General features: G+C 38.1%; 1 protein-coding gene across 35 annotated transcripts in view; it reads left to right on the forward strand.

Moving 5' to 3' along the window:
* PSPC1 (paraspeckle component 1) overlaps window positions 1-23,994 on the forward strand; it is a 105,795-nt gene that overhangs the window by 44,692 nt on the left and 37,109 nt on the right. For 32 of the 35 annotated variants that reach the window (XR_013407588.1, XR_013407589.1, XR_013407590.1 and 29 more), the window contains 1 exon segment: window positions 4,846-4,951. Coding sequence is in view for 9 of the 35 variants with exons in the window: in XM_028837134.2 (XP_028692967.1) it covers window positions 4,846-4,951 (106 nt within the window). In the remaining 26 variants the exon portion in view is untranslated. 35 annotated transcript variants of the gene reach the window in all.

Here is a 23,994-nt window from a genome sequence, read left to right on the forward strand (position 1 = left end):
CAGGTTCAAGAGATTCTCCTGACTTAGCCTCCCAAGTAGCTGGGATTATAGGTGCCTGCCACCACACCAGGCTAATTTTTGTATTTTTAGTAGAGACGGAGTTTCACCATGTTTGCCAGGCTCGTCTCGAACTCCTCACCTCAGGTGATCCGCCTGCCTTGGCCTCCCAAAGTGCTGGGATTACAGGCGTGAGCCAGCGTGCCTGGCCCCTACTTCCTTTCTTAAGTCATATAGCAAATTATTATAAAGCCCTTCTTATGTCTTAGGCTCTGTGTTGGATGTGGAGCCATAGTGCCAAATAATAACAGCAAGGAGGTTTTATCCAGTAGGAATCTTTCAGAATCCTGCAAAAATATTTGAGACCTGTAAATAATTAATGGACCTCAAAATAAAACAAATTTTAAAATTGAAATTTTTTTTAGTTTTCAATTAAATGTAACGTGAAGGATGTTAAAATTTGTCATAATTATTAGTTCTTCTCTCCTTAGTAGTTCCATTTGTGAATATAACCTAGGAAGTAATCCTTGACCTGAAGAGGTAGTTCATATAATTATAAAGGTGGTCATTAAAGCATTTGTGGAGTAGAAATAATTGAAAGCAAACATATATGGACAACAGGATTGCTTCCATCTGCTGTCATTAAATTTAGATTATAGATCATCTGTGTGGTATAATCACAAGGTCAATGCTCCTGTTCCTCCAATCATTTCCAATGTGGTATAATCTTTTTCATACCCTCTTCTATGATTATAAAAATTATTCTTATTTTTTAGACAGAATCTCACTCTGTCACCCAGAATGGAGTGCAGTGGTGTGATCACGGCTCCCACAGTCTCAACTTCTGGACCTCAAGTGATCTTCCCACCCTAGCCTCCCTAGTAGCAGGGACTACAAACCGGTGCCACCATGCCTGTCATATATATATATATATACACACACACACTTTTTTTTTTTTGAAACGGAGCCTTGCTCTGTCACCCAGGCTGGAGTGCAGTGGCATGATCTCAGCTCACTGGAACCTCCGCCTCCCAGGTTCTGGTGATTCTCCTACCTCAGCCTCCTGAGTAGCTGGGATTACAGGCGTGTGCCAACACGCCTGGGTAATTTTTTTGTATTTTTAGTAGAGATGGGGTTTCACCACATGGGCTAGGCTGGTCTTGAACTCCTGACCTCAAGTGATCTGCCCACCTCGGCCTCCCAGAGTGCTAGGATTACAGACATGAGCCACTGTGCATGGCCCTGGCTACTATTTTCTATTGTTTTTGGAGAGAGGCTGTCACTCAAGTGATCCTCCCACCTTCACTTCTGCCTCTGCCTCTGAAAGTGCTGGGATTACAGGTGTGAGCCACCAAGTTCAGCCATAAAAATGATTGTTAAAAGCGGTAATAGGAATCCCATTCTTTTCGTTGCCCTTTTTCCTGACATTTGCATCGCAGACATTCTGTCTTGCCAGTAGATAGTAATCTACCTCTGTAACAGATGTGTTTCTTGTCTCCCAAGGTGTCAGTGAATCTTGTTTCCCATTTATAACTGATTAATGTGTCCTTGACCTTTTGCTTTTATAAATAATGCCACAGAATATATCTCTGTATACATATGTCCCTGCACATTTGTGCATACATTTCTATTTACTGGAAATAGGTTTGTTCATTTAAAATTATGTGGTAGAAGTTGGCCCCCAACAAGGTCACTGTGTCTACTGTAATTGTCTTTGTAATTTGGAAGCTTTGAGACTAAAAAGTTTTGGTGTTTTTTTTTTTTTTTTCTTTTTCTTTTTCTTTTTTTTGAGATGGAGTCTCGCTGTGTTGCGCAAGCTGGAGTGCAGTGGCGCAGTCTCAGCTGTCTGCAACCTCCGCCTCCTGGGCTCAAGCGATTCTCCTGCCTCAGCCTCCCGAGTAGCTGGGATTACAGGCATGCGCCGCCGTGCCCAGCAAATTTTTGTATTTTAAGTAGAAACAGGGTTTCACCATGTTGCCAGGCTAGTCTTGAACTCCTAACCTCAGGTGATCCGCCTGCCTCAGCCTCCCAAAGTGCTGGGATTACGGGTGTGAGCCACCGCACCGGACCAAACATTTTTCTATGTATTCTTATTCATTCAAGTGGCAGTCTGATGTGAATCCATTTGTTGGCAAAGGTTGATCTGAACTCCTGTTACGTAAAACCTTTATTATCTCCAGAGTGTGAATGTTTTATCTTACTGCAGAAATATTAACGTGGATGATTGTGGGATGCTGCCCCACATCCCACTAAGCATATAAGTAGTATTAGTATATTATTAGTATAGTGACCCTTTTTGTAAGTAGCATTAGTATGAGTATATTGACCCTTTTTAAAATGAGTAAAACTGAATTTCAGCACATTTGGCCTTACTGGATCTTCCCATCCCCACACATACCCATGAATGTGAAGTATTTTCTTCACAGTAAAATGTATGAAATGTGTTAATATCCAGGAAAAGGATTCACCAATTTACTTAAAGATTATTTTTAAGGATTATACTAAGAGTTATATTTTAGAGGCAAGACAACAATCTTAAAATAGTCCAGATTTTGCTTGAAATCCCTTAGGAACATTTTTGTTCATGTGGCCTGACGTGAAGTTCTGACTTTTTTTGTCTGGCAGTAGAAGAAATCACCGTATCTTTTTTTTTTTTCTTCTTTTTTTATACGGAGTCTTGCTCTGTCGCCCAGGCTGGAGTTCAGTGGCGTGAACTCGGCTCACTGCAAGCTCCGCCTCCCGGGCTCACGCCATTCTCCTGCCTCAGCCTCTGGAGTAGCTGGGACTACAGGCGCCCACTACCACGCCCGGCTAATTTTTTTGTATTTTCGGTACAGACGGGGTTTCACCGTATTAGCCAGGATGGTCTCGATCTCCTGACCTCGTGATCCGCCTACCTCGGCCTCCTAAAGTGCTGGGATTACAGGCGTGAGCCACCACGCTCGGCCATCGCCATATCTTTTAATTAGTGGACTCAGATTTAGCAGGAGTGTTGTGCAACAAACAAGAACAAGGTATTTTGAAATTTGAGAAGTGGCAATTCTAAATGTAGGAAAAGTATGTTATAAGAGAAACGTACTGGAAAACGAGACCTAATAACGGGGTATCAGCTTTATACAGCCTTCACCATTTAAATTACTGTTACAGTTTTATTGGTGGGTGGGCATACACGTTGAGCATCCATTATGGGAAATGTTTAACACCAGAAGAAGTATTTTGGATTTTTTCACATTTTCAGTATTTGCATTGTGTTTACCAGGTGAGCATCCTAAATCTGAAATGCTCCAGTGAGCATTTTGTTAAACATCATATTGGCTATAAAGAAGTTCCAGCCGGGGCGTGGGGGTTCACGCCTGTAATCCCAGCACTTTGGGAGGTTGAGGCAGGCAGACCACTTGAGCCCAGGAGTTTAAGACCAGTCTGGGCAACATGGCAAGACCCTGTCTCTAGAAAAGTACAAAAAATTATCTGGGCATAGTGGCGCGTGCCTGTAGTCCCAGCTACTTGGGAAGCTAAGGTTGGAGGATTGCTTGAGCCTGGGAGGTCAAGGCTGCAGTGAGCCGAGCTGAGATTGGGACACTACACTCCAGCATGGGTGACAGAATAAGACCCTGTCTCAGAAAAACGCCAAAAATCCAGATTTTGGAGCATTTCATATTTAGAAAATTCAGAAATGCTTTCAGATTTTTGGATTAGGGAAACTCTACCTGTGTATATTTGAATTTGCATTGGTTTAAATGCCAATATAATGTGAGTCTGTTACTTCAGTATTACTATATAGGTTTTTCCTCTTAATCATTTATAACTTCATTACTGATTTAATCGTAATCCTGCTATATGTAGATAGTGATTTTCCTTTGAAGACACCTGTAGTGCAGGGATCAGCAAACTTCTGAAACTATATATTAACTATTTCAGGCTTTGTAGGTTACATTGCCTCTGTCTCAGCTACTCACTGCTTTAGCCCCAAAGTAACTATAGACAGTAATGTAAATGTTTATGCTATAACACTTCATTTCTAAAAACAGATTATGGGCTGACACCTGCTTCAGGGGATTTCTTTTAGTGGGTTGATGAAAATGGGGAGAGAGGAGTTGGTAAGGCTTCCTTTTGGAAATAGGACTTTTGTCTAGGCATTGAGGTTTTTTGAGGTGGCTTATCTCTGGATATGTTCTGAGTGCCTTTAAGAACTGTGCAATGTCAGTGATAGATCAGTAGATCTCACTTTTTCCCTTTTTTTTTTTTGAGACAGGGTCTCACTGTTGCCCAGTCTGGAGTGCAGTGGGGCAATCTCCGCTCACTGCAACCTCTGCCTCCTGAGTTTAACCTATTCTGGTGCCTCAGCCTCTTGGGTAGCTGGGATTATAACACACCTGGCTAAGTTTTGTATTTTTCATAGAGATGGGGTTTCACCATGTTGGCCAGGCAGGTTTTGAATTCCCGACCTCAGGTGATCTACTCGCCCCAACCTCTCAAAGTGCCGGGATTACAGGTGTGAGCCACCATGGCTGGCTGAGATTTTTTCCTTTTTATAGTAAGAGAGTACATGTTTCAGCTTTTTTTTTTTACTCTCAATTTCTTGAATATACACAATTAACTATCCTAGTTATGATTTTACTTTGTTTTTCTGGTTTACCTTAGCTAAGTTACTTTATGTCTTTGGCTTATTTGATTTATTAAAGGCTTGGAGCGACATAGAAGGAAGGTAAGTTTAGGATGCTGTGACCAGTCGTGATTACAGGTGTGGCATAATATGATTGCATAAATGATTTTATTTTACATGCAATAAAATGTCCAATGACAGCTTGCATGTCATGATGCTGATATTTTTATTTAAAACATTTTCAGACATGAGGAGGAGCATCGGCGGCGTGAGGAAGAAATGATCCGACACAGAGAACAGGAGGAACTGAGGCGACAGCAAGAGGGCTTTAAGCCAAACTACATGGAAAATGTAAGTAAACTACTAGTTACTAAAATGATTTTACATTTTCAGGTTTATGATGTATATTTAGAATTCTTTAGATTTTGGTTTATACAGTGGTCTTTTCTCATCTTTCTAAATTTATGATGTTTGATAAATTAGTGATTTTCTTAACCTCTCATGGGTGGTAAAGTAAAATTAGTTTCTGAAGGTAATGTTTATGTTTTATGAAGTGGATGTCGTATTTTTTCCTATTATTTTAGTTGATCTTTAAAAAACATATGCTATTAAATTAGAAATCTTGATATATACATCATTTCCACTTGACTGATTTTCACCATATAGTAATATTGAAACATCTTTATTTTGGAAGATTTCAGACATGTACAAAAGGATTCTAGTGTATACTCATCATCAGCCATAACACTTATAAACTTATGGCCGATCTTTTACATCTTTAAGTATAACCACTTTATTTCCCAATTTATTTTATTTGAAATACCTGACTTCATATAATTTTATTATTTTCAGTATGTCTAAAAGATGAAGACTTTTTAAAAAAACCTTTATCATGTTTTAAAAATGGTCAGTTCTTTCATTTTAACTAATTAAAGCCCAGATTTGCACAGGTCTTAAATTATTTTTTTTTTTAAACATTTGATTTCTTTGAATTGGCTGATATATCCAGCCTCTTTTAGTCTAGGTTTTCTCTTTCTGTCTTTAATATTTTAGTTACCTTTTTTTTTTTTGAGCTGGAACCTTGCTCTGTCAACCAGGCTGGAGTGCAGTGGTGCAGTATCAGCTCACTGCAACCTCTGCCTCCCAGGTTCAAGTAGTTCTCCTGCCTCAGTCTCCCAAGTAGCTGGGATTACAGGTGTGTGCCACCACACCTGGCTAATTTTTGTATTTTTAGTAGAGATGGGGTTTCACTCTGTTGGCCAGGCTGGTCTCGAACTCTTGACCTCAAGTGATCTACCCACCTCAGCCTCCAAAAGTGCTGGGATTACAGGTGTAAACCGCTACGCCTGGCTGACATTTCTAAAATAGATCATCTGTTGTTTCATAAGATTATGCTCACAGAAAAGCATTAGGTGACAATATACCTTCTTTTCTAGTAGCTTCTTAAAGTGTATATCGCATACTTGAAGCATCATGATAAAATTAATTTGCCTAGAGTGTAAGTTGGCAAGCTATAGCCTGGGACCACGGCCTGGTTTTTATTACTCTACCACAGAGATATTGATGGTGTTTATGTTTTTAAAGGGTTATTGCAAAAGAAAGAAGATTAGAAATGACTTGTGACCCACAGTAACTTAAAATATTTGCTTTCTGACCTTTTTATAATATCTGTGGAAACCTGGGCTGGAATCTTTATTTATTAATTTTTTCGTTTTAAAATTAGTATTTATGGTAGATAGACCTCAAAGTCACTATGCTCTTAACTTTTTGGAGTATCCATGTTTCAAATAGTATGTAAATGAGGTATGATAATTGGATAACACTGACTAGTGTTCTGTTAGTTTTTTTGTGATTAGAAATGATACGAATCTGCACAAGTTTTTCATTATTTTGGTGTCAGTTTTATTTGGTTCCAAGCTTCACAATGCTTCTTATTACTATAAAGTTAAGTACTAAAAGCAATATGAGTGAAAGCTCTACCTATCTCAAATGTTTTGTGTTAATGGTAATATATTAATAGGAAAACATTGTATTAAGAATGCATTGAGGCCATTCTGTCAGTTGTTCTTCATTTACTTTGAAAACTGTCTTTGGAGGAAATTGTTAAACAATTTTAATGCTGTGTGTGTGTGTGTGTTTTTTTTTTTTTTTTTTTTTTTTAAGCTTTGAAATTAGGCCCTCTTATGTGCTTTCTCTTATTTCACTGTTCAGTTTAAAGGGAGGAATCAAATGGTAAGTGTTCAACTTGTCCAAGTAATGAGTAAAGTTGATTTTCTTCGTTAATTTTAAGATGCCACCTCTCTCTTCTTGTCTTCCTAATAGAAATAGTCCAACACAACTAAGATTTACAGGACTTTCAAGTATAAAATAAATACTGATTTACATATTTCATGTTTGAAATAATAATTTCATGTAACAAAGAATGAGGGAAAACACTTGTCATATCTGGTCATCTTTTTCTTTGTCAGCCTTCAACTTGACCATAATTTTATGACACATGGGAATATATTTTTAAGAATTTCAAGCATATAAGCCAGTACTTCATCAATATCAGTTGTCGTTTTTATTTAATACTTTATTTTTCCTTAGAAGACAAACTTTTTGATAATTGCTGTTGAAACTATAAATTAAACGACATTTTTTACTCATTTAGGATAGCATTCAACTGCCTTAAGAATTAATACATTTTTATAATATGTCTTAATTGCATTTAGGTTTGTCTTTACCATAATATAGAGTGTATTTGATTTTTTTTCCAGGCAGTATTTACTAAGTGGAAATTTTCTACTTATCACAATTTTTGGACACATTAAAAGCGATTATTCTGGAAGCAATGAAAATTTTATAAGATTGGTTTTTATAATTGTCTTGTGATTGTTTTCATATTAGGTTACTCCACCACCTGTAGATTAAGTAGTTTAAACACTTCAGTACTTACCAGTCTTTATTTATGGGAAAAATTTGCATTGGAGTAAATGACAGATTTTAGTTCTAGCATTTTGTTGATGCAGTTTCTTGGAGTAAACATTGCTTCTTGGGAAAATGTTAATGTCATGAAAATATCCAAATGTCCATCTTATTTTAGCTTTAGTTGTTGTATCATGTAGTTATGAAATATTTGAGTTAGGAATATTGGGGTGATGTTTAAATTTTATGTTACTTGGTTTTAAAACCTGAGAAGTTTCTTTCTTTCTTTTTTTTTTTTTTTTTTTTTTTTTTTTGAGACGGAGTCTCGCTCTGTCACCCAGGCTGGAGTGCAGTGGCAGGATCTCGGCTCACTGCAAGCTCCGCCTCCCGGGTTTACGCCATTCTCCTGCCTCAGCCTCCCGAGTAGCTGGGACTACAGGCGCCCGCCACCTCGCCCGGCTAGTTTTTTGTATTTTTTAGTAGAGACGCGGGGTTTCACTGTGTTAGCCAGGATGGTCTCGATCTCCTGACCTCGTGATCCACCCGTCTCGGCCTCCCAAAGTGCTGGGATTACAGGCTTGAGCCACCGCGCCCGGCCTTTTTTTTTTTTTTTTTTTTTTTTAATTTATTTGTTGAGACAGAGTTTCGCTCTTATTGTTCAGGCTGGAGTGCAATGGGATGATCTCAGCTCACTGCAACCCCTGCCTCCTGGGTTCAAGCGACTCTCCTGCTTCAGCCTCCCGAGTAGCTGGGATTACAGGTGCCTGCCACCTTGCCCAGCTAATTTTTGTATTTTTGGTAGAGATGGGTTTTCACCATGTTGACCAGGCTAGTCTTGAACTCCTGACCTCAGGTGGTCCGCCTGCCTTGGCCTCCCAAAGTGCTGGGATTACAGGCATCAGCCACCACGCCTGGCTGAGAAGTTTCTTTTTCTTGTATGGTACATATTAATGCTTGCCTCTTCAATAAAGAAAAGAGTAATTCCTCATACCCTTTTCAGTTTTCCTACATTCAACTAAATATATACCTGACTTGCTATTAAAGCTTATTAGTCCCATTTGACTAGTTGGGAATAGCCCTAAGTATTTCAACACAGTTTATTCAACACACATAATAAACTTGAAAATAAAGGTATGTTATATGCTAAGGCAACAGTTGGACTCAGTTGTATTTCTTTGCTTGTCAGAGGCATTCCATCGTAGCACCCGAGGGACTGTGAGGCCAGAAGGATTAAGAGAATGTTGGCAGAGGCTAACAGTGTAGTGCTTCGTCCAAGGACAGGCAAAAAATGTTTTCTTTTTTCTTTTAGAGATGGGGTCTTGATATGTTGCCCAGGCTTGGCTCAAGCAGTCCTCCTTCCTCATCTTCCTGAGTGGCTGATACAACAAGCATACGCCACTGTGCCCAGCAGAACGGTGTTTTTGCAATGTCCATAATAAACACTCAAGGAGCTTTTTAAAAATGTGGGTTCCTAGATCATACTACTAATAATTGATTTGTTTTTTGATCCAGGTAGATTGTAATACATTGATCTTTGATCACCTTTTTTTGCTAATTCCAGTAGTTTTCAACCTTGCAATATATTTGTGGAACTTAAGGAAAAATGCCTGAGATTCAGTCCACCAAGTATTTTGATTCAGTATGTCTAGGTTGGTACCAGGAGATCTACATGTTAAAGAAAACTCTACACCTTGCTTATTTCTTTCTGTTAGCAGAGATTCAAAACTACTGGCCTTGTATTGAAATGAGACGTATTGAAATGAAAATAGTTGAATTTTTTGTGGGTCCTGGGAGTGTTAGTGGAAGGCATGCTTGATGTAGTTCAACATGGCGTAAGATTTATATAGGACGAAATTTGTTTATTTATTGATGATATCTTGCTGTGTTGCCCAGGCTGGAGTGCAGTGGCTATTGACAAGCGTGATTATAGCACACTACAGCCTCAAACTCCTAGGCTTAAGTGAATCTTCCTGCCTCAGCCTCCCAAGTAGCTGGGAGAGTAGGCATGCTGCTGTGCCCATCTTTCTTTGTTTTTTTCTCTTTTGATTGTGTCTCCCTATGTTACCCAGGCTGGTCTTGACATCCTTGAGCTATCCTCCTGTCTCAGCCTCCTGAATAGTGAGACAATAGTTGCCTACCACTGCATATGGTTATATATCCGTCTTTAGAACACGGTTTAAACAATATGACATTCTACGTGAATAGTTCCCTGCAGAATTTGGGTGTGGCAACCTTGATTTGGGCTTTCGGACTGTATGTGCAGGACATATTATCTCAAACTATGCATTAATTTTTCGTGCATAGTTGTAATACTTTTAATTGTCTCATCCAGACCAGAAGTTGACAGCCTAGAATAGACCAGGCTCAGTTCACATGCTGCCTATTTTTGTAATACTTGTTTTTGTTTGTTTTGTTTATGAGTTCTTTGCCCTACAAAAACTGATTTGAGTAGTTGTGACTCAACTATATGAGACTGTATTGAGACTACATGGCCTGCCAGGCCTAAAAAATATTTACATCTGGCCCTTTACCTGAAATGTTTGCTGACCTCTGATTTAGAGCCAGTCTGAGAGTTGAAGGGAATCTATAAAAAGTGGCTCATGTTAACCAAACTCATAGAACTTGTGAAGAATAATGCAAATCTATTCATTTATATATTCTTTTCCAGTGTTTTTAGAAGGCTCACTAAGCACAGCACCTCATATTCCAGATCCAAGGATTCCTGAGGAATCCAAATTAATATTCAGAAGGTTCATTGGTAGTCATGGTTATAAACCAGAGCAAAAGTTATGGGAAGAAATGGTAAAGAGTCACAGCCTTGCAGCTGATACCTGGGATTTTAAAATCTTGTTTTCCTTTTTGAGACGGAGTCTTGCTCTGTCTCCCAGGCTGGACTTCAGCGGTGCGATCTCGGCTCACTTGCAACCTCTGCCTCCCAGGGTCAAGTGTTTCTCCTGCCTCAGCCTCCCAGGTATCTGGGATTAGAGGCGTGCGCCACCACGACTGGCTAATTTTTTTTTTATTATTATTTATTTATTTTTTTGAGGTGGAGTTTCACTCTTGTTGCCCAGGCTGGAGTGCAATGGCATGATCTCGGCTCACCGCAACCTCCGCCTCTCAGGTTCAAGCAATTCTCCTGCCTCAGCCTCCCTAGTAGCTGGGATTATAGGCATGTGCCACCACGCCCAGCTAATTTTGTATTTTTAGTAGAGTCGGGGTTTCTCCATGTTGGTCAGGCTGGTCTCGAACTCCCGACCTCAGGTGATCCACCCACCTCGGCCTCTCAAAGTGCTGGGATTACAGATGTGAGCCACCGTGCCTGGCCTTACTTTTTATTTTTAAGACTGAATCTCGCTAGGCTGGAGTGCAGTGACACGATCTCGGCCCAGTCCAACCCCTGCCTCTGGGATTCAAGTGATACTCCTGCCTCAGCCTCCCAAATAGCTGGGACTACAGGCGCGTGCTGCCACACCCGGGTAATTTTTGTATATTTCCTAGAGATGAGGTTTCACCATGTTGGCCAGAATGGTCTCGATCTCTTGACCTCAGGTGATTTGCCCGCTTGGCCTCCCAAAGTGCTGGGATTACATGCGTGAGCCACCACACCAGGCCCATGCCCGGCAAAGTTTTATATTTTTAGTAGAGACGGGGTTTCACCATGTTGGTCGGGCTGGTCTCGAACTCCTGACCTCGTGACCTGACCGCCTCAGCCTCCCAGAGTGTTGGGATTAAAGGTGTGAGCCACCACACCCAGCCAAAATCCCTTTAGTTCTAGTCAGTAGAGGTATAAAGCACTCTTCTTTCAAATGTTAACCCCTCTTGATCAGTATTGTTGAATTTGGCCTGTTTCTTTAACCAGTCAGCCTCTTCTTGCCTCCTGCATGGGATTTTTGTTGTTTGTTTATCTATCATCTCTTGATTTAATTGGAACCTAACTTTCCCTGATGTGTCATGTGTAAAACTGAAAAACAGAAACTATCCAGTTAAAAAAAAAAAATTCCATTAATGTATGCTGTCAGAGAAGAGTGATCCCATTGTTATTTACTAATGAATAGGTACAATTTTATTTTCTGAAATGGTTTGTGAAGATTCCAGAGCAGAAGTTACAGTTTTGTGGTTTCCACATGGCCGTCCCTCTTTTTCTACAGTTTTTAAAGCTCTAATGAGTTATTTATGTTGCTTAAGAAGATTTGTTTTTTGAAGTCTAAACTCCTGAAGCATTCAAACAAAAGACACGTTTTACAAGGGATTTTGATGGCCTCTTCATTAACTTACGGAAATAACTAAAGAATTGTTTGCTGAAGGATTTGATGTCAGATTTAAGTGTGACCTGCTGGGCTGGTAGGTTTATTTCTGGTATAATGATGGCCTAGTCCCAGTGGTTTGGACATGTTGGTGAAAATCAAAATGGATAATAACAGACATTGCAATGGTCTCATATGTAATGTTCTAGTTGTGACTAGTTTCGGTTGTTGATGTTTTTACATATTCATTAAAATAATTTATTACAAGCCAAGGAATTTTCTCAATATTTGGCATGGTACATAGTTGTAACTTGACTTAGACTTTTGTGATCAAATAAAAACAAAAAGATATGTAAGTTTGTAATGTTTACACATATTCTTGGAATTGATTTGTAGGATTTTGCTGATTTGGGATATTTGGGTTGAAGGTATGTGTCAATTTTAACCAGGTGTTGAGTTATTTGATCACTCCTCCAAAGGTTATTTAATAGTTTTAATAATATCTAATGATGCGTGGGAAACCATAGAATGTTTCATATAAAATGGGACAAATGAACATGGATACTATTAAAATACTTGCTACAATAGGCATGAAATGGGCTTTCTTAGGTGAACCAGGAGGTATGGTTAGCCTAATCATATGCTATGATTATTAGTATTGGTTTTCTGTGTTTTATCATCATATTTGTTAATCTTTTTTGAATGACTACTTGGAAATGGTGACTGAATCTCTTATTCTGTGTACACACTTCGTCAGAGGACCCTTCATTGTATTGATTAACTTTTTTTTGGTCTTACCTTCCGTTAGAGTTTCAGAGAGGTTCATAATCCAGAAAAATTACCATGTTTTTCTTTTTTCCCTTTGGAGAATATCTGTTCAGACTCAGGTCATGTATTTCTTCTGATTCCTCACCCTAGCTGTGATTCTTTTCATTAAAATAATTTAAAAGAAAAATTTTTTTTAAGGACGGAGTCTCGCTCTGTTGCCCAGGCTGGAGTGCAATGGTGTGATCTCGACTCACTCCAACCTCTGCCTCCTGGGTTCAAGTGATTCTTGTGCCTCAGCCTTCCAAGTAGCTGAGATTACAGGTGAGTGCCACTACATCCGGCTAATATTTGTATTTTTGTAGAGACGGGGTTGCACCATGTTGGCCAGGCTGATCTTGAACTCCTTACCTCAAGTGATCCACCTGCCTTGGCCTCCCAAAGTGCTGGGATTACAGGTGTGAGCCACTACCCCGGTCCTTTTTATGTTTAATATAGTTTATTCTTAATACTTCCCAAGTTGTATTCTAATTTTGTTCTGACTTTGTGTTCTCTGAATTTTTCGAGGTCACAAATTCTATGTTTGTCATGTTATAGTTACTGAGATGTAAACTGAGAGAATTAAGGAGCTGTTTGAAGTCTTGTTTTTCCAATGCCAGTGCAGCTCAGTTATGGTTTTCGGTTTGTATGGATCACCAGACAATGGCATTTATTGAATATTAATGCCTCAGATATTACACAGTTGGTACTTTGGAAAACATAGGTGGCACTGAGGTACAACTGCTGATAACATTTTTATAGACTTCATACGTGATTAAGTAATGAAGAGTAATTTTTAAAAGCAGCCAAAGAAACCGTTTTTTTTGTGCTTGGTTTTCAACACACCTAACTTTTTACTTCAGAGTATTAGACTTACAGGACGACTGGGATGTTACCATTTTGGAAGAAAAATTTGGTCACTGTTTCCTGTATTTAGAACATAGTGCTGAGCACTGTAGAGGATACAAAGGATGTTAGAGGATTTTAGGTGCTGATTACTTATACGGAGTAATGTTAAAAGAAACAGCTCAAACGTTCTGAGAGTTTACAAAATGAAATTCTTTACTGAGGGTGTCTAGCTTGTCATTAAATAGTCTAGGCACTATTGTGGTACTTTTGTGTGTGTGTGTGTGTGTGTGTGTGTGTTTATAAAATGATGTGATTTATTTATTATTCCTGCTGTGTTGTAGGAATACCTCATATCTTTTCATTTGAAATGGTAAGTTCTTCTAATAATTTTTGGTTCAGAACGGTAAGATTTCTTAGCTAATGTTAACTCTTGTTTGAGCAATCAGAGAAGAGGAGAGTCAAGACCGGCAAATAGATGTGGTTAACTAATGTAAACATATCTTGTGCATTGTCTACTATATAATACAACTAATGATAATTTTAATTACTAGTTTGAATTAGTGACAGAAGATCCTCGGAAGGCATAAAAATTTAACTTTTTGCTTCTGCTTTGTGACTTGTTTAATGTATTTGGAGCCACCTTACAGTGCTTGTTCTATATAGTGACAATAAATTATGTTTTAGGCTAGTCAGTATCTAAGATCTTCTGTACTTCATATTGAGGATAGTATCTGTAGTATCATGTAAAATGTTAGAACTGTATACTAAAACTAAAAAATTATAATGTCTATTTATGTTCAGTATTAAGGTACCAACTAGTGAGAAGTAGGCTGTAGGAACTCTGGTTTGTAAGCATCTTCTACTGATGAGATACAGTTATATGAGTTAGATTGGTAATTATTGTAATTACAAACTTTCAAAGGGTTTTGCTTATTTGAGTTAGATTGATAATTATTATAATTACAAACTTTCAAAGACTTTTACAATTTAAGGTAACTGAAAGTTTATGGGTAAGTTTACTTCTTTTCTGAATGGTATCTTACACTACATTGTGCACTATGTCAAACCCTGGCTTTTCTGGTTGTAAGTTTACCATGGTTTTCTTAAGATAACTTCTTCATTTGGTTTATTATTGTTTTTTCTATATTTGGTTTTAACCAATTGATTTGATTGTTACAGTAGTTTATTTTATAATGGCAAATTTTAAATAACTTTGATTTTTGTTTTGGTACCACTTAAATGTGTAAAAAATGACTATGTATTTGAATCTGTAGCTTTGAGTTACCTACTTAGAAGAAAATATGTATTAACTTATCACGATTTCAAGGCCTCTGGTAAATTACTAAGATGATTTATCTAATGCCTAATACCACAAACAGAAGCGGATACTCTCCTGTATAAAATGTGTACTGAGCTCATACGTTGGCCTTCTGTGCCTTGTCTTCCTCTGTTCTGCTTTTTTCTGTTGATGGGACCAGTTTGGAATTGCTGCTTGCGCAGTTTATATTTGTTTTTTTCTTTCACCTTTCATACCTTGACCTGGCCAGTTATGATAGTTTTACTTTGGTAAGGAAATGCACTGGATAAGAAAGAGGTTTTGGATCAAGAAATGCAAACCAGTCACCAGCATTAAGTGAGCTTTGGTAAGATTTTATTTCTAGTATTGTTTGTCTTACAGCTGATATCCTTGCTCTTTTTTTTTTTTTTTTTAGGAGTTCTGGGTAAAATAACTAAATTTGAAGAATAAATATTATTAATCAATTTTAAGTTGTAAAAGCGCCTCTTCAGAGAGAGTTTACAATGACAGTTGAAACTGGTAATCTTGAAAATACTCTCAGGTGTTTGCATTATAAATGCATTATAATGTATTATAAATAAAATTCTTAGGAGCAATGTTGTGCACCAGCTACTTGGGAGGCTGAGGTGGGAGGATCAATTGAGCTTAGGAATTCGAGGCCAGCTTGGGCAACATAGTGAGAGGCCCGTCTCTTAAAATCTCAGCCGAATAGAAGCTTCTTTAACAATTAATTTATGTAAAATACTTATTTCCTTCTGTCCCTTGATGTATGCTAGATTGTGTTTACATTTAATTGATCTTCGGTTATAATGCCACCCTATGTATTAAAAAGCAGCCATTAATTTTTCTACACATTCAGTTGAATTTGACAGTAATATCAGAGCAATCTATTCACTCAATTACCTGAACGAGGCTTTCAAAATACATTGTTGAATGTATTTGGTTTAAGAGGCACATGTCAAGTTAATGAACACAGTAAGTTTCCCTACTTCTATTTGTCGCCTCTATTTCTGATTTAGTATTTAACAAGTAACAACTACTTTTTGTTTCGTGACTAAACCTTGCAGTATAAATTAAGATGTAATTACGTGGGTGCAGTGGCATGATTGTAGTCCCAGCTACTTGAGAGCCTGAGGCAGGAGGATCAGTTGAGCCCAGTGAGTATAAGTCCAGCCTGGGCAACATAGTGAGACTCATCTTTATTTATTATTTATTTTTAATGTAATTGATTATTCAAAAGGATTCATTTTAAAGTTTCAATATTTTAGTAGTCTTTTTCAAAAGAGCTTTAGGTCCACAGCAAGATTGAGTGGAAGGTACAGAGATTGCCTGTCTACCCCATGCCACATACATCATCTCCTGCTATCAAAATGTTTTACTGGAATGATATATCTATAAAAATTGCTGAAGCTACATTGACACGTTCTTACCAGCCGAAGTCTATAGTTTACCTTTAGATTTGCTCTGGGTGTCCATTCTGAGGGTTTTGACAAATCTATGACATGAACCTATCATTCTAGTATCATACAGAGTATTTTCACCTCCTTAAAAATCTTCTGTGTTCTTCTTTATCCCTTCCACCTACCCCTTGGCAACCATTGATCCTTCTATCTCCATAGTTTAGTTTTTTTCCAGAACGTCATATAGTTGGAATCATCCAGTATATAGCCTCTTCAGATTGGCTTCCAGTCACCTGGCAATATGCATTTCAGTTTCCTCTATGTCTTTTCATGGGTCGATAGCTCATTTCTTTTTAGCGCTGAATAATATTGTGGTTGTACCACAGTTCACCCATTCACCTACGGACAGACATCTTGGTTGCTTCCAGGTTTTAGCAATTATGAATCAAGCTGCTATAAACATTCCTTTGTAGGTTTTTATGTAGACATAAGTTTACACATCCTTTGGGTAAAAAGCAAAGAGTGATATTGCTGTATCAGATGGTAAGAGTATATTTAATTTTATCAGAAACTGCCAGCCTGTCTTGCAAAATGGTTACACCTGTTTGTATTGCCTTCAGCAGTACGTTAAAGTTCTGGTTGTGTCACATCTTTGCCAGCATTTGTTTTGTCAGTGTTTCGGATCGTCACCATTCTAGTAGGTTTTGTAGTACTATCTCATTTTAATTTGCAGTTCCATCAATGTAATTTGCAATTCTGTCAGTAACATACGATGTAAAGTTTCATTTAAACAATCATATAACTGAGGAATATTTTCCCAAATATTCATGTGTGAAGGTATTTAGGAATGCATGTATTGAGGGGAGAAAACCCACCTTTGGGTATATATATATATAAAGAGATTGTCTTATATTTTTTAAACTACCTCTCACTAACTAGCAGTGAATAATTCAGTGTATTGGAAATTAATGTGTTTAATTGCCTGAATTTAAAATGTTAAGTTTTCCAAGCATTCACTATTGATTAAGTTGGAAAGTTTACATGCTATTGAGTTGTATCAATAGAAATGTATATTTTTTCCTTTTCATTTTAAAACATTTAAAAAGTTTTTTGAGTGAGGTCTCATTCTGTCACCCAGACTGGAGTGCAGTGATGCAATCATAGGTCACCGTACCTCTAATTCCTGACCTCAGGGGATCCTCCTGCCTTGGTCACCCAAAACCCTGAGATTATAGGCACTGGACACCATGCCTGACCCTTATTTACTTTTTTTTTTTTTTTTAAGCGGCGTCTCCCTCTGTTGCACACGCTGGAGTGCAGTGGCGGAACTCAGAGACTCCATCTCCTGAGTTCAAGTGATTCTCCTGCCTCAGCCTTACAAGTAGCTGGGACTACAGGGGTGCACCACCACACCCGACTGATTTTTTTTTTTTTTTGAGATGGAGTCTTACTCTGTCGCCCACGCTGGAGTGCAGTGGCACGATCTTGGCTCACTGCAGTCTGCACCTTCTGGGTTCAAGCGATTCTCCTGCCTGAGGCTCCTGAGGAGCTGGGACTACAGGCACCCGCCACAACACCTGGCTAATTTTTTGTGTTTTTAATAGAGATGGGATTTCACCATGTTGATCAGGCTGGTCTTGAACTGCTGACCTCAGGTAATCTGCCTGCCTCAGCCTCCCAAAGTGCTGGGATTACAGTCATGAGCCACCATGCTTGGCCTTAAGTTTTTGTAATTTTAGTATTTGCGGGGTTTCACCATGTTGGCCAGGCTGATCTCCTGACCTCAAGTGATCTGCCCGCCTCAGCCTTCGAAAGTGCTGGGATTACAGGTGTGAGCCACCACATCCGGCCCAGTTTACTTTTATTAGAAAATATTAATTTGCCGATGTACGTCTTTCAATATCTTAATACTTTTTTCATGAGTTAATACTTTCTTGGCAGAGAGGCCTAATCTCTTGAGGTTTTTAAAAATACCCATGAATATTTCATGTAAGTGATTTTTGCTTCATTCTTTGTGTCTACAATTTGTAATATTTCTGGCTCCTAACTTTTTTTTTTTTTTTTTGAGATGGAGTCTCGCTCTGTCGCCAGGCTTTTCATAGAGATGGGGTTTCACCATCTTGGCCAGGCCGATCTCGAACCCCTGACCTCAGGTGATCTGCCTGCCTCAGCCTCCGAAAGTGCCGGGGTTACAGAAGTGAGCCACCGCGCTTGGCCAACAGTTCTTATTTAGTCTTTCTCATGAAAATTTAACTGGTTATAACTTTACTCTTTTATGTAACCTTCTCTAGTGAAGGAAAAGGTAATAGTATATAGTTTGCTCACACTAAAATACTTTCAATTGCTGAATATAATTTTTTTTTAGAGAATTTGTTTTTAGGAATATTTAGATATTCCTAATTGATTAAAAAGGCTGAATCCTGTTACTTGTCAGAACTTACTATATTTTTCTCTAGAATTATATATTTTTTAGTGGATTTAAATGTTCTACATTATTTTAGCATTTTCTTTTTTTGAGGCATAGAACCTAAATAGCATGTGGTGATTCCTAGACCATTCTTAAAGCTTCTTTTGAGATAAACATGAGAGGTCTTTATCAATAAAGAATTTTGACTGTGACCTAAAACAGAATATTGACTGTGCCCATTAAGATTGCATTCTCTCAAACAAGAGTTTATATTGATAAAGTGTTAGATGAATACCTTCTTGTCATTGATCAATCAATGTTATTCCAGTTGACGCAGTTAAAGCAGTTTTTATTTAGTTCAGTGAGTGTATCTCCCAGGTTTAGGTGGTCATACTACACTTTAGCTTTACCTGAGTACTGTGTTAAGTCATTCCTTTAAATTAGGTTATTGGTAATATACATACACACACAAAATATACATGTTGAGTATCCCTTATCTAAAATGTTTGGGACTAGAAGTGTATTGGAATTTGGATTTTTTTGGATTTTGAAACGTTTGTATATTACATAATGAGATATCTTGGGGATTAGACCCAGATCCAAATACGAAATTCACTTATGTTTCATATATGTCTTATATACATAGCCTGAAGGTTACTTCATAGAATTTAAATTTTTTTTTTTTTTTTTTTTTTGAAGCAGAGTCTCGCCCTGTCACCCAGGCTGGAGCGCAGAGGCACGATCTCAGCTCGCTGCAAGCTCCGCCCCCCGGGTTCCCGCCATTCTCCTGCCTCAGCCTCCCGAGTAGCTGGGACCACAGGTGCCTTCCACCACGCCCGGCTAGTTTTTTGCATTTTTAGTAGAGGCGGGGTTTCACCGTGTTAGCCAGGATGGTCTTGATCTTTTGACCTCATGATCCGCCCGCCTCGGCCTCCCAAAGTGCTGGGATTATGCGTCCGCCCAAAAATTTTTTTTAAGAGACAGTGTCTCACTGTGTTCCACAGGCTGGTCTTGAATTCCTGGGCTCGAGCAATTCTTGCATCTCAGCCTTCCTGAGTGCTGGGGTTATAGGCATGAACCACTATACCTGGCTCAGTAGAATATTTTAAGTAATTTTGTGCATGAAAGTTTTGCCTACATTTTGACTTAAACCCATCACATGAGGTCAAGTATGGAATCTTCCACTTTGGGCATTGTGTTGGTGTTGAAAACATTTTGGATTTTGGAGCATTTGGGGTTTTGGATGGTTATGCTCACCTTGTGTCTTGATAGCCCAAGTATTAAATATTAAAGGAAAAATATCCATGTTCTGCACAAAAAGTGTCATGTGCCAGTAGTGGCATGTTTACCACATTTTGGAAAATATTTGTTAGGTTAATTTACCTTACTCAGTGCAATCTTTCTGTTTTATATTTTCATGAAAGAAGACTGACTGGGACTTTAAAAATAGTGCTTCTCAAACATTTTGGCTTCCATATTTCTTTAATTTTCCATATCACTAGGAAAAACTATTGAGGCCTCCAAAGTGCTGCTGAAGTAATATATCAATATTTACCATGTTATAAGCCAAAGCGCGTTTTAAAGAAAATGTTACAGAATTAAGAGTCACTTTCTTGTACATTTTTGCAAATGCCTTTAATGTTCCCTTCAGTGTAGTGGGAAGAATGGTATTGTTTTATGTTTTGTAAATTGTTTTGCTCTATGAGAAATGGTCGGCTTCCCACATTTGCTTTTGCATTCCATCTATTGCAGAAAGCTTTTTAATTAAAATGCGTCAAAGAAGACCTGACTTTATACGGAGAAGTGATAAGGGAGGAGTATGTTAATAACCTTTAAAGATAATTGTGGATTTTTTTGATACTACTGTAAAACTTAAAAGTACTCTTAACATTGAAATTAATTGGACTGGCTGGGCATGGTGGCTCACACCTGTAATCCTAGCACTTTGGGAGGTTGAGGCAGGTGGATCAGTTGAGCTCAGGAGTTCAAGACCATCCTGAGCAACATGGTAAAACCCCATTTCTACAAAAAACACAAAAATTATCTGGGTGTGATGGTATGTGCCTATAGTTCTGCACTCTGGAGGCTGAAGCAGGAGGATCGCTTGAATCGGAGGCAGAGGCTGCATGAGTTGAGATCACGCCATTGCACCCCAGCCTGGGCAGCAGAGTGAGACTCTGTCTCAAAAGAAAAAAAAAAAGAAAAAGGAATCCATTGGGCTGCTTTGAATTTTGAATGGCTCTTTTACCCATGCATGATTTTGTAGTGTCATGTACCAATCAGAAGAAAAATACTGATGCATTGACCTAAGCAGATTATCCAAATGCTAATGTGTTTATTTTACAAAATTAAAAAGAAGTTACATGTCTTCATATTGATCTCATAGAAAATGCTGGCCAAATACTCAAGCCAGTAATTATAGGTGTCTCATATAAAAATCTCGTTCCATGAAAAAAGTATTTCATTCAGCATGTAACCCAATCATGAATGCTTTTTCTTAAAATAACCATCCTGCTTCAGAATGCAGCAGATGTACTTTGTGGACAAATCCTGTTTTATTGTGAAGAACATGAAAAAAGCATGTACCCATGGATAGAGATTTAATAAAATTAACTTTTACTGCTTCCTCCAGGTATTCATAGTTTAAAAATTGAAAATACAATTTTATCTATGTGTCAAATGCAGTGGTTATTAGTAAAAATTGGGCCCAGGTCTCTTGGCTTGTGCTAAAGTGCTGGGACTTTTCCCAGTCATTACTTTTGCACCATTGAATGTAGTAAATGTTGACACAGAGAAAAGTCTGATGATATATTATAACTAACTATATCTTAGTGCTAGGAAAACATGAAATACTTATGACTGCACTTCCTGAGTCTTGGGGACTCTTAGAACTCCATGACCTACACGTTAAGAACGCTGCGATGATGGAATGCTCTTTTGACATGTGGTTCTGGGAATTAGTCATACTTTGCCTCCTTTTTGGTCATCTGTTAATTTAAGTACACTTGCATTCCAAGCTTTCAGGAATACATATGTATAATTCTTTTTCATGGAAAGGCATACAGTCTTATAAATACTGCAAAGATAAGTTAAAATCTCGCCTTTTACTAGGCTTCGCCTGTTGGAATTATTATTATTTTTTTTTTGGCTGTCTGGGACATGGAGATATGTTGGAATTTTTGAAGAATGAAAGTATCTTGTGAACGTCAAAAATTTTGTAACTCTTTTTTAGTAGAATCGTATAGGCTAGCTCAGCCACTTAGTATCCGTATTACCTTGACTAAGTTATTCAACTTGGTGCCTCAGTTTCATTATGTCTAAAATGAGGTAACAGTAGGCCTACTTCATAGAGTTGAATCAATAATGTAAAACTGAGTTTTCATCATAGCTTTATTTTAGCACACTGCAGTCTTTTGAGATGTTGGTTACAAATAATTTGTTTTGGCTTAAACCACAACTCTTAACTTTTTGTAATGTAATAAAACATTATTTAAATTTGTAAAAATATCACATATACGCACTGGTTCTAACTTAAATTCTAATTTGAAGTGTTATTAAAAGTCATTCATGGAAGGAAGGGTCTTGTGTATTGCTTGTTGGATGGGCACACATTTGGGAATTTCTTCAAGTGATTCTTATTAATATTTGATAGATTTAGTGATAGTGAAGAATGCTGTATTTTATTTTACAAAATCATCTTAATATAATCTCTACCTCTTTTGTATTTTACTAGAAGTTTGTAGCGGTGGGTTTCTAGAAAGTAACAGCCTGAAGACATGACTGGGAAACTGAAAATTTCTTTTGCCCCTTCTAAAATAGTTACAAAATGATGTCATCAAATTACACTCTTTTTTTTAAAGAGCAAAGCTGTGTAAAATAGTATTCAGTAATCATCTTTAAGATATTGTCAACATTACTAAATACAAGTGTGTATATATATATTTAGTGAAAAATGCTGTAATGTGCCTCATGAATTGGTATTTTATTTATTTATTTTTTAATTGGTATTTTAATACAGTAATATGCTGTAGTAGCCTGGAGTATTCTAAGATATTCTGATTATCTCATTTAGAGAAAAGTGTTTTAGAACTTGTACCGATTTATAATATACCACCAGAAGGGGAATGTTCGTGTTTAATAGTTGACTTAAAACCATAGTTATTTTCGGTACATTGATACATTTCCCATGAAATTTTTTTAGTGACAATGGATTTAATAATAAAAGAAGGGGCCGGGCGTAGTGACTCACGCCTGTAATCCCAGCACTTTGGGAGGCTGAGACGGGCGGATCACGAGGTCAGGAGATCGAGACCATCCTGGCTAACACGGTGAAACCCCGTCTCTACTAAAAATACAAAAAAATTAGCTGGGCCCACGCCCGGCTGCGCCTGTAGTCCCAGCTACTCAGGAGGCTGAGGCAGGAGAATGGCGTGAACCCGGGAGGCAGAGTTTCCAGTGAGCCGAGATTGAGCCACTGCGCTCCAGTCTGGGCGACAGAGCAAGACTCCGTCTCAAAACAAACAAACAAACAATAATAGTAAAAGAAGGTACTTTGTGAATAATAAAGCTCACACTATTCTAGAAAGTTATTCTAGAAAGTGATACATAAAGCTGAGAATATAAAGAGACAGTAAAAAAGATTGTTTATGCCCTTTTTTCCTGCCAGTGAATCACAGGCCAATAGTTAAGCTATTAGGGTATATAAGGGGTAATTGAAATCTCAAGCAGTGAGACTGTAAATAATTTCCCTATATTAGTGGTTAGATATTGAATTCCTAACCTTTTATAGTGAAGACAAATTCAAAAGTAAAAATATAAATTGAACTCCTGTCCTGTCCTCCCCGAAAGTCATGATTATGAAATCCATATATTTTACTCGATGGTGCAGGTGTGTAACCAGCTTCTCAACAACAGAAGATCTACTATATTTGCTTGTTACAGATACGTATCTAGATACTATAGATACTTTTTTTTTTTTTTTTTTTGAGACGGAGTCTCGCTCTGTCGCCGGGGCTGGAGTGCAGTGCCCGGATCTCAGCTCACTGCAAGCTCCGCCTCCCGGGTTTAAGCCATTCTCCTGCCTCAGCCTCCTGTGTAGCTGGGACTACAGGCGCCCGCCACCTCGCCCGGCTAGTTTTTTGTATTTTTTTAGTAGAGACGGGGTTTCACCGTGTTCGCCAGGATGGTCTCGATCTCCTGACCTCGTGATCCGCCCGTCTCGGCCTCCCAAAGTGCTGGGATTACAGGCTTGAGCCACCGCGCCCGGCCTATAGGTACTATTTTTATAGCTAGAAGATTTTGGGTGTGTTGAAGCATTCTTCACCTTTATCAGTAGGTTCTGAGAACCTATCAGTAGTTTCTAAGTAGTGATAAGGAAATGGCAGTTTGATTTGGTCTACTGAAAGTAGTGATAAACATAATCTTTATTTTAAAATAGTTTTCTAAATGTAATGCTTGATCAGTAGCCAATTTTATATCACAGTCTA

Source organism: Macaca mulatta, chromosome 17, assembly GCF_049350105.2.
Source record: "Macaca mulatta isolate MMU2019108-1 chromosome 17, T2T-MMU8v2.0, whole genome shotgun sequence".
Taxonomy (NCBI): domain Eukaryota; kingdom Metazoa; phylum Chordata; class Mammalia; order Primates; family Cercopithecidae; genus Macaca; species Macaca mulatta.